Source organism: Podarcis pityusensis (assembly GCF_964106645.2).
Source record: "Podarcis pityusensis genome assembly, chromosome: 9".
NCBI lineage: Eukaryota > Metazoa > Chordata > Lepidosauria > Squamata > Lacertidae > Podarcis > Podarcis pityusensis.
The window spans coordinates 73,223,174-73,234,935 of NC_138034.1; the positions used below are offsets into that span (position 1 = coordinate 73,223,174).

General features: G+C 48.9%; 1 protein-coding gene across 2 annotated transcripts in view; it reads right to left on the reverse strand.

The window, feature by feature from the left end:
- The window catches only part of GFRA4 (GDNF family receptor alpha 4), a 136,061-nt gene extending 127,182 nt beyond the window's left edge, over positions 1-8,879 (reverse strand). Inside the window, exon 1 of one of the 2 annotated variants that reach the window (XM_081020977.1) lies at positions 7,982-8,879. In XM_081020977.1, coding sequence (XP_080877103.1) covers positions 7,982-8,021 — 40 coding nt within the window. In that variant the 5' untranslated portion in view covers positions 8,022-8,879. The remainder of the gene's footprint in view (positions 1-7,981) is intronic. The other variant, XM_081020976.1, reaches the window with a different exon arrangement.
- Between the last annotated feature and the right edge of the window lie 2,883 nt (positions 8,880-11,762).

Sequence of the window (11,762 nt, forward strand, 5' to 3'; positions counted from 1 at the left end):
ACTTAGGCAGGAAGAACCAGCTGCACCGATATAAGATGGGGGATACCTGGCTTACTAGGGACGCGGGTGGTGCTGTGGGTTAAACCACAGAGCCTAGGGCTTGCCAATCAGAAGGTCGGCGGTTTGAATCCCTGTGATGGGGTGAGCTCCTGTTGCTCAGTCCCTGCTCCTGTCAACCTAGCAGTTCGAAAGCACGTCAAAGTGCAAGTAGATAAATAGGTACCGCTCCGGCGGGAAGGTAAATGGCGTTTCTGTGCGCTGCTCTGGTTCGCCAGAAGCGGCTTAGTCATGCTGGCCACATGACCTGGAAGCTGTACGCTGGCTCCCTCGGCCAATAAAGCGAGATGAGTGCCACAACCCCAGAGTCGGTCACGACGAGCTAATGGTCAGGGGTCCTTTTTCCTTTACCTTTACCTGGCTTACTAGCAGTACATGTGAAAAGGATCTAGGGGTCTTTGTAGGCCACAAGCTGAACATGAGTCAACAGCATGATGCAGCAACAAAAAAAGCTCATGCTATTCTAGGCTGCATCAACAGATGTCTAGTGTCCAGATCAAGGGAAGTCATAGGACCACTCTATTCTGCCATGGTCAGAGCACACCCGGAATACTGTGTTAAGTTCTGGGCACCACAATTTAAAGAGGATGTTGACAAGCTGGAGTGTGAGCAGAGGAGAACGACTGAGATGAGCAAGGGTCTGGAAACCAAGCCTTATGAGGAACAGTTGAAGGAGCTGGGTATGTTTAATCTGAAAAAAGGAGACTGAGAAGAGATATGATAGAGGTGGATGCTGGTGACTGGTTTGGTCACACGGCACAGTGCCTCTGGGGTGCTACAGAGGGTGCTGCAACTATGTTGTAGAATGGAAGTTGAGAGGCGGGGGCAAGTTCATGAGTCAACAGGGTGATGCGGCAACCATAAAAAAGCTAACGCTATTCTAGGTTGCATCAGCAGAAGTCTAGTGACAAGATCAAGGGAAGTCATAGTCCCGCTCTATTCTGCCTTGGTTAGAACACACTTGGAATACTGTGTCCAATTCTGCGTACCACAGTTTAATAAGGATGTTGACAATCTGGAAGTTGTGCAGAGGAGGGCAACCAAGATGATCCAGGGTCTGGAAACCACAGTTTGAGAAGCTGGAATGTCAGCAGCTGGAACATGTGTGGGTGATCAAGATGATCAAAGGTCTGGAAACCAAGCCGTATGAGGAACGGTTGAGGGAGTTGAGTATGTTTGGCTTGGAAAAGAGGAGACTGGGAGGTGATAGGATAGCTACCTTCAAATATCTTAAGGGTTGTCACATGGAAGATAGAGCAAGCTTGTTTTCTGCTGTTCTAGAAGGTAGGATGCGAACCCATGGATTCAAATAACAAGAAAGGAGATTCTGACGAAACAGTAGGGAGACCTTTCTGATGGTAAGAGCTTTTCAACAGTGGAACAAACTACCTGAGAAGGTGGTGAACTCTCCTCCACTGGAGGTTTTTAAATCAAGTTTGTATGGCCATCTGCCAGGGTGTGCTTCCTGCGTTGTAAGAGATTAGGCTAGTTGATCTTTCAGGATCCCTTCCACGTCTCCATTTTTTTGATTCTGTAAGGATGCCTGAATCGGCCTTTCGCTTTTCCCTATTTTGTGGAAGCAGCAAGGAAGCAAAGGAAGATGATAAAAGCCTCAGAAGAATTGGCCAGCAGGTACAGCTGAGGAAGAAGCAGAGAAAGCCAGCTGTCAGAGGAAAATGCCGACGCTGGCCGCTACGCGTCTTTCGCCATGGAAATTAGCAGCCTCTGCTACCTGTATAGATGCTAATTTGAGCTGGTACAAAACACATTGCAACAAATCCATCCCTGCTTTCCCCCACCACAACCCTGAGAAGCAAAGAGTAAACAAGAGCTGATCTCTCAATCCCTTCTCGTGGCACACAAGTCTTTATTATGGGAGAAGGAGAGCAGTTTGTTGTTTTAAAAAGCGTATTATAATTGGACACGGCGATGTCAGGGGCACAAATTAAATGTAATAGGAAATGAAAATAAAGAGAGGAGGGTTTGCAAACAAGGCTGCTGCTGCTATTACGAGGCGGGCCGTGATATATGTCAGAGCATCTGTCTGCCTTGGGGAGACCTGAGGGCAGAACGACACGTTACCAAGGACACAGAATTGGAGCTTAAAATGGTAGGCCTGAGGTGGGTCTCCCCAATTTCACGCTCTCCAAATTTCAGCTCATGCTGTGTCTTCTTGATGCTGCACCGCGGCAGCCCAAGACATTTTGGCGTCTGAGGTGGACACCAAAATGGCGCCCGTCCCTGCCAGGGAAGAAGGGGTGAGTGGAGATCGACAACAGGAACTGCTGCCCCTGTGGAGACTGCCACCTGAGGCAGCTGCTTCACCTTGTCTCATGGCTGAACCGGCCCTGGATGTCCGCTTCCTAAGTCCCGCCCAACACAATCTCATTGGTCACTGCGGGCAGGGGAAGGTGGGGAAATGGTAACAGTGGCAGGAAGAAGCAGATTGACAGATGCATGGCACCTGCCAGGAAGCTAGCACAGTGGCTCTGCCCCATCCTGTGAGTCATTTCTGACATCAGGATACAGGGCAGGACCAGCCCTAGGCAGTTTGTTGATAAGATGGTGCCCTCTAGATTTCATGCATAGAAGCTGCCTGGAGTGGCAGGCAGATCTGTCAATCTGCCTCTTCACCCCTGAGGGCAGCAGTCTAGCTTAGGGGGCACCAGGTTATAACAACAACAACAACAACAACAACAACAACAACAACAACAACAATAACAACAACAACAACCATTATTATTTATTATTTGTACCCCGCCCATCTGGCTGGGTTTCCCCAGCCGCTCTGGGCGGCTTCCAACAAAGATTAAAAATATATCAAAATGTCACACATTAAAAACTTCCCTGAACAGGGCTGCCTTCAGATGTCTTCTAAATGTCAGGTAGTTGTTTATCTCTTTGACATCTGATGGGAGGGTGTTCAACAGGCCCTCTGCCTGGTTCCCTGTAACCTCGCTTCTCACAGTGAGGGAACCGCCAGAAGGCCCTCGGAGCTGGACCTCAGTGTCCGGGCAGAACGATGGGGGTGGAGACGCTCCTTCAGGTATACTGGACTGAGGCCATTTAGGGCTTTAAAGGTCAGCACCAACACTTTGAATTGTGCTCGGAAACGTACTGGGAGTCAATGTAGGTTGGCTGCCTATCCCAGGCTGTTCTGTCTACACAACACCTCACTGCCACTCCCCAGAACCTGCGGCCCGAGGCAGTCCCTTACTCCGCCTAACGGTAGAACCGGCCCTGTGTTACAGGATACACTGACGTAGGCATGGAATAAAGCCATGCGCTTTATTCTTTCCCACTGAAACCAATGATATTTCTTTTAACAATGCTTAGTTCTGATGGAATCATGCCCAGTGATTCATCAAATGAGCTTTTTTGATCAATCAATCAATCAATCAATCAATCAATCCTGCACTTTTTTTTTTAAGGGTAGTGGTGCCTCAAGCATATTTTCCTAATGGCAATTTATGATACCTAAATAGAGCCTGCGTGTTCAGTTGCAGTATACCCTCAGGTATCAGAAGCTGGGGTTGGGGAAAGATGCCCAGAGAGAACTCCTACTCTCTTGTCCAGTTAGCCCCATTATACCTCTCCTCTGTGAATTTGTCAAGTCCTTCTTAAAAGACACGTAATTGGCCAGCATGCCATCTTGTGGCAAGGAGTTCCACACACTGAACTGTGCAAAGAGCTCCGTCTTCTTGTTTCCTCAACCTTAGGCCAGTCAATTTCACTGTGTAGCTTTGAGTACCAAGATTTTCAGAGATGAAGAGAGAGGGGGAGAATGACAGAGAGTGGATGGGACCAATAAATGGGGGCAGGGAATGGTTGAAACCATGAAGATTTGGGCTGGCTCAGTCACAGACTTGGCAGCTGTCCAGGGCAGCCTCACTTGAAGCACTGGGTTATTCCTGAATGAACCCACCTCAGAACCTTTTGCAACATTCAGCACTGAGAGACAGTATGGTGTAGTGGTTAGAGTGTCGGACTAGGACTGGGGAGACCTGGCTTCAAATCTTCACTAAGCTACGAAGCTCACTGGGTGACCTCGGGCCACTCTTACCGCTTTGCAGGGTCGTTGTGAGGATAAAATGAGGAGGAGGAGATCTAGGTTTGAAACCTTGAGCTCCTTTGGGAAAAGAGGGGATAGAAATGCGATAGATAATATAGATAAACATTCCCACTTCCCCAAAATGATGCATGAATCAAACCCTGGCTATTGCTTTAAAATTGCACTTCTCCAGATTTTGTGTTGCCGTTCTCCAACCCCAAACGTGAATAAATTAGATGAAAGCATTGCCGGAAAGAACACAAACCATGCATTAGGTACGGGAAAATAGCTTGCAAAAATGGGCATATGATGTAAAACCCCACACACAAACGTGTGCATTTGCTAGGGTGTTGTAGCATCAGGCTAGGACCTGGGAGACCAGATTCGAATCCCCACTTATCCATGAGGCTCCCTGGGTGTGACTTAGGGCCAGTCACTGCCTCTCAGACTAATCTACCTCACAGGGATGTTGTGGGGATTAAATGGAGAGCAGGAGAACCACGGATTGCTCCTTGGCGGCAGCGGTGGCGGGGGTGGGGGGGAAGGCCAGATAAAAAGGCAATAAATGAAGATGAGAAGAATGCATCCTGAAATCCTGGCCAATTTGGATCAGGACTTAAAAAGAGAGAGCGCTTATGTGGAAGTGTGGCAAAATGAGTGTAAGACTGAAAAAAGGAGGGGGGGGGGATGAAATGGGATGGTTTGCTTATCCCTTTCCTGAACAGAGTCTCTGTGCAAAGAATCTGGTCCAGGCTGGGGTCTAAATGACTGGCTTCCATAATTTTTCCAAAGCTAGACTTGCTGCCCCGCTCAGCGAGAGAAGAAAACAAGCAAAACTGAAGTGGCCAGTTTCTTTCATCCCGACCCTTGAGTCAGCTTTGATGATTAAGGCTATGTGTCTGTCATCTGAGGTTCTTTAACCGTACAACGAGGTCATGGAATGATTGAGCCCAGAATCCAACCTCTCAAGGACCTTCACTTCATTTCCTTTGGTTTCGCAACAAATCCCTTGGTCTTTAGGATTGCAACGAGAAGCTTGAGGATACGACGGCGTGGCCTGACGGAAAGGTCAGGGCTGGTTGATGGGGGGAGCTCCCAGCTTCAGTCTTCAGGTAGGGCTGGGATAGTCTCCTTCCTCAAACCCTGGAGAGCTGCTGGCAGTCAGAGTAGACAATATTGAGCTACATGGACCGATGGTCTGACTCAGGGCAAGGGAGTGTCTTAGGTTCCTATGGTGTGTGTGTGTGTGTTTGTCTTTGTTTGGGAGGGTGATTTTATCAGAGCTTGCAATTGGGAAAGAATGGTTCGGAGGGCATTGGATCCTTTTGTGTCTCTTCTTAAGACCAGAAGCCAAATTCATCATGCCAGTCCACAAACTTGCAGATTTAAGGTTTAACTTACACAATCCATTTAGGTCGTGGGACCATCCAGCCTCTGTTTAAAAACCTCCAGTGAAGGAGAGTCCATCGCTTTCTGAGGCAAGTCCATTCCACCGTAATGCAGTTCTGTATATTGTTTTCACTAAGATGCAATTTCTGCACGCATCTGGTTGCAGAACTGTGTTGCAAAATTCAGAAGAGTGCACATTTCAAAGGTGACCAGAGTTTCTATTTTGTGTGTGTATTGATTCAGGAAGTGTGAATTTGGGGAGTTCACCCTAAAATGTGAACTAAACAAACATCCTTACAAAAACTCACTGAGTTACCTTGGACCTGTTTCCCTCTCCTCTCTGTCTTTCTGGATAATCCCTTGCTGCAAGGATAAAAGCGGGGGAAACCCATAGACATCTTTCTGAGCTCCATGGGGTTGGGGGCTAGAGAAGCAGAATACAAATCCAGTAAATAAAAAGCACAGTAAGGGGTGTGTGGGTGGAGCTGTCCATCTCACTTTCTCTTGGTTTCCTATATTTTCAATCTTAAATTCAGTTCTCCAGATTTCCTCATCAGATACATATTCACCAGCATTTGGGTGCTATTTCCTCCTAATAGACACATGTTTGCAAGCCATTTTCCTATAAATGCACAATTTCTCCAAATACAATGCATCCTATGCCTCCTAAGCATTGGTCTAATATGCATCTTTAAGTACACTTCACCCTGTACTTAGGTAGGTTCACTTCGAAATGTGACCTCAATGCAATTCCTCTCCTACTGCTATTTGACAGGGGAGTGTGTGAAGGAGCTTCTGTGCTGCCCCAGAAGGAGAAAAGTCACCCTCTCCCTTTCTTGTGGACACCAGTTCCAAGGTCTTCTTCTGGCACACAGCACAATGCCACCTCATTGCGCTCCAGAGAAGACGGCCTTGTTACCTGTCCTGACCCATTTCATGCAGTTCAGTTTCCCATGTGCACAAGCAACCCCAGAGGTCTGTGTGAAAGGGTACATTTGCAGGGGCAGCTGCACATCTTCCAGAATCAATCAGATTTGTACAACAGTGGCTTAAGCTTATATCTTTTGGCACAGAGTGGGGAAGGAAGACTCTGAGCACTGATGAGCTCCACAACTCCAAAAGCTTCACTCCTGCTACAAAATCAGGTGCTCCCACATAAATACAGCGGCGGCCCATAGCTGTGTGAGGCCCCAACCCACGTTTGCTCACAAAAGGGTGGCATGGGAGAGCCTGGTAGTGTGGACTGGAGTTGGCTCAGTTTTGCAACGCAGCCCCCGGGGGAGAAGGTATTGTGTGTTTCTTTCAGCCTGTTCGCTTTGGAACATGCGGAGTCCTTCTGAGTGGCAATGAAAAAGTGAGGCCAGTCTAGAGAGTTCAGTGCAGGCAGTTTTAATTGAGTCAAGAGAATGTCTGATCAGATTAACTTGACCCATTACTTTGGTCAATACTGTTAAGTGATTCTGTAACTAGATCACTTTCCTCTTCCTGGATCTCCGAGCAAGGGAGAAAATCGTTATGCAAAGAGAGGAGGGACCCTTTTTCTTGGTTGCACCAGCCGGAGAACAGTTAAGGGTAAGCCAGACATGTACCAACAGACTAAAGGCTGCGATCCGAAGCATGCCAACTCCGAGGGAAGCTCAGTAGGAGCCAGTAGGATTTGCTTCCAAGTAGCAACCATATGCAATCCCAGCTTGATTGCGATGGAACTTACCAACCGAATGTGCTTTTAGCATCCGAGGATGTTCAGATCCAGTCTAATGACATCACCCACCCCTCAAAAAAAGAAAAGACCATTTGCTTTGAAATGGCAATTAACTGCCACTAAGAAACATGCTAAGCTAGATTCATCTCTCTCTCTCTCTCTTTCCATTTCCTTTAATTGTGGATCGCAGGCTTAGCAAAAGACCACCCCCCAAACGCCAAACATGACCTCTCTCTTTTCCCCCAACGTGGAATGGTTTGGCTGAATTTGGGGGCGCATCCCCCAGACCACTTGACACCGATTAGCTGCCTCTCAACCCGCTCACACTCTCCACGTTTTTTGCCCAGATAGCCAGGGAAGCTGGCGAGGGGCAAAAGGGTGGATTTAGGGTGACCTTTTCCAGGAAAAGCATGCTTTTCGGGAAGCTGACATTCCGTATGTCCATAGGCAGTGTGGGATGGGGAGAGGGTCATGATGGATCCAGCCATTCGCGACGGAACAACGCGACCTCGCAAAGTCTGCTTTTGCGAATTCACCCTTCCAGACCTCACACCTGGTCACTCACCCACCGCGTCTCAACTTATAGGCTTCCCCGCTGGGGTCAGCCCTGGCCGGTGGGGAGACAGACACCTCCGGGAGCAGGAAACGCTTCCTGGCAAATCTTTGAACCCGGCGCACAGCCGCGCATGCATGGAGATGAACCGCGCAGACCGCAGCCAACGACCCACAAATCTGGCGCTGAAAAGCCACTCCGAGGGAAGCTGGGCTTCTTCTCCACTCACCTGTCAGGATCAGCGTGAAAATGTACAAGATCCCCTTCATCCTGGGTTAGATCCCGGGCCCTTCTTCCCGTGTGGCAAAAGCTCAGGAGGAGGAGGAGGGGGAGGGAATCAAAAGAGGACAGTTCTTGACCCCTTCAATCCCAAACGCATAAGAATCCCCAAGCGCTTTGGGGGACCCAGCCTTGGTCCTGATGGGAGAGCATCTCTGCTGGACGGCTTAGCCCTTCAGTTCCTGTCAAGGTGGTTCAGGAAGGAGCGGATGGGCTTCTCCTGCTTCGCATATCCCTCTCTAACTTCGAGATCGAGTCGAGCGAGCGGGCTCCCCCCTCCCGTCTCCTTTGCAAACTTCTCGCAGAGAGGAGAAAGGAAGAAGGGGGGATGAAAGCCCTACACTCGCCACCCAGTTTGGAATTCAAGGCGGAGATCAGGTACCCTATCAGGTCAAGCAAACAGGACATCCATAGCTCCTGCAGTCCGTCTTGGGTTCGGTGCGCAAAAGCAGGGAGTTGCGGGTGGGAAGCAAAGAGGCCAGCCTAATTTCGGCAGCTGGATGCACCGGCTTCTTCCTCCTCGCAGCTTTTCTCAGCTCTGTGCCTGCCTCTGCTCCGAAACGCTGCTTTCTCTCTGCCTGGTCAGGGAACAGCTGGAGCAGCCTTAAAGGGGCAGGAGCAGACAGAGCTTTCCAAAGGGACGAGGAGCGCCGCTCGCCGACCACCCTCCATCACCTCCCGCGCCCCCGCCACTCCTCGGACCTTCCTGCCGCGATTTGCTCCCGAGTCATTTGATAGGGACGGGCCAGGGTTTGTTCCAGAACAATGGGAGGCAGGGTAATCAGGAGCAGGGAAATCGAGGCTGTAAAGTTCAAGAGCGTTGCTGCTGGAGGAGGAGAAGGAGGAGAGTTGGGGGGGGGGGACGGGACGCCGCCGCCGCTGGGTTTGCCAGAGCGGAATTTTAATCGGTTATGTACAGTTGCTGCTTGCAAAGAATAACATGAGAGGGTAGGGTCCCCCCCCTTTTCTTTGTAGAGGTTCAGGAGGGCAACGGGTGCCCTTTTATAATGGTGCAGCGGATGCGAACATCATTATTGCCTTCCTTCATTTTCTTCCTACCTGTCACCAGTCAGTTCAGCTTTGGATCAGCCTTAGAAAGCGAAGCTGAAATGAACCGGTGCGGGGAGGGGAGGCGGCGGCGGCGGGAGGAGGTCTGAGGAACACTACGGAGCAAAATAATTGCATGCAAATTTTCCCCCGATTTGCATTTACATTATGCTAATTTGATTTTTTTATTTTATTTCAAAAAACCAATTCTCAGGGAATGGCCATTGTTGGGTTTTGAAATAAGGGCATATATGAGCAGGATTCGCTCTGGCTACTTGATGCTCCCACACTGATACCTTAAAAAGGAGCCCAGAAGACTCATGGCTTATGCTTTCTGCCTGGATGCCTCAAATCTGCATTTCAAAAACGAAAACAGAAGAGGTTCAATAGGAGGAAAAAGTTGTTCTGAAATATGTCTGCATTTTCAATGCATGGGGATATTTGGGTTCAGTCCCTTTGGGAGGGTCTTCCCCTAAGGGTGGCATCCTGCACAGTCAGAAAGGATGCATAATTCTGCACTCCATATTCCTACAGGAAACCCTCCATGCCCAACTCAGTAGTAGAGAAAGGAGAGCTTGTTTTCTCTCTATGGATTTGTGGTGCCCCATTTCATTGACCATGACTGAGGCACACAAATCTATGTTCAACTAATGACCATGCTTCCTTTGCAGAGGGGGTGGAGAGAGGAGTTAGGGCATTCTAAATAAAACCCACAAACTCACTTCTGAAATTCCTCAGTTTTAACTAAGCCATGCTCAGTCTAAACCACTGAACCTCTTGGGCTTGCCGATCAGAAGGTTGGCGGTTTGAATCCCTGAAATGGCGTGAGCTCCCATTGCTCTGTCCCAGCTCCTGCCAACCTAGCAGTTTGAAATCACACCAGCACAAGTAGATAAATAGGTACCGCTGCGGCGGGAAGGTGAACAGCATTTCTATGTGCTCTGGCTTCTGTCATGGTGTCCCGTTGTGCCAGAAGCAGTTTAGTCCTGCTGGCCACATGACCTGGAAAACTGTCTGTGGGCAAACGCCGGCTCCCTCGGCCTGAAAGCGAGATGAGCGCCACAACCCCATTGTCGCCGTTGACTGGACTTAACCCTCCATGGGTCCTTTATCTTTACCTTTACCTAAAAGTAAAGGTACCCCTGACCATTAGGTCCAGTTGCAGATGACTCTGGGGTTGCGGCGCTCATCTCACTCTATAGGCCGAGGGAGCTGGTGTTTGTCCACAGACAGCTTCCGGGTCATGTGACCAGCATGACTGAGCCGCTTCTGGCAAACTAGAGCAGTGCACGGAAACACCGTTTACCTTCCTGCCACAGCGGTACCTATTTATCTATTTGCACTTGATGTGCTTTCGAACTGCTAGGTTGGCAGGAGCTGGGACCGAACAACGGGAGCTCACCCCGTCGCGGGGATTCGAACCGCCGACCTTCTGATTGGCAAGCCCTAGGCTCTGTGGTTTAGACCACAGTGCAAATAGTAGCTTAGGGGTCTGTTCCCAAAAGGTGAGGGGGTGAAGCTCAATGCCCCCATCTCTTATCATTTGAACACTGGCTTACTCAATTGGAGCCCCCTGACTCTGGTTCTCAGGTAGTTTTAGAAGCGGAATTCATTGTCTATTAGTCATGATGGCTCTATGCTCTGCTGTCACAGCTGGAGATATCAATGCTTCTGGAAACCAGTGGCTGGAAACCACAGGAGGGGAGAGGGCTGTTGTATTCAGGTCCTGGTTGAAGGTTTCCCATAATAGGCGTCTGCTTGGCCCCTGGGAAAAGAAGATGCTGAACTAGATGAGACCTTGGCCTGACCCAGCAGACCCTTTTTATGTTCCTGTGCCCAGGAATTGGGTGAACGGCCTGTTTTGGGATAGGTTCCAGCCTGCCACTTCGAGTCTCAAGTGGTTTCTATGGCTAAGGAGCGATTCTGCCCAGTTTAGGCTGATTTGCCAGCTGTCATTGTTTCTGGACCAGCATAGCGTGGCCTCAGTTTATCCCAAAGGTGTGGATTGCAGGTGCTTCAAATGGCCCAGTAATTAGTATCGTAGAATTGTAGACTTGGAAGACACCTCCAAAGGTCATCTAGTCCAACCCCCTGCAATGCAGGAATCTCAGCTAAAGCATCCAGGACAGATGGCAACCCAACCACTGCTTAAAAGCTTTCAAGGAAAGGAGAGTCGAAAACCTTCCAAGGGTGACCGTAATAATAATAATAATAATAATAATAATAATAATAATAATAACTGGACCTAATGGTCAGGGCTCCCTTTACCTTTACCTTATTCAGACGGACATTGTCACAGTCATGGCACAGGAAACAACGTGGAAGGACAAGTCCACCACCATAAGGAACAGATGGAACCCTTACCTTCAGTGGAGAAAAACTACTGGAACAAAAGACATTCGGTGGAAACTAAAGACACTATGTCCATGGCATAGTGTATCATTTGGTATCTGAAGAAGTGTGCATGCACACGAAAGCTTATACCAAGAACTAACTTAGTTGGTCTTTAAGGTGCTACAGGAAGGAATTTTTTTACTTCGACTATGGCAGACCAACACGGCTACCCATCTGTAACTGTCCATGGCTGAGGATAATAGTTTGAACCCTTCCAATGGATATGCGGGGTGGGGTGGGAAGGGAGGGAAGGAAAAAGTTGTATGGGAAAGTTAAAATTCGAAGCAGAT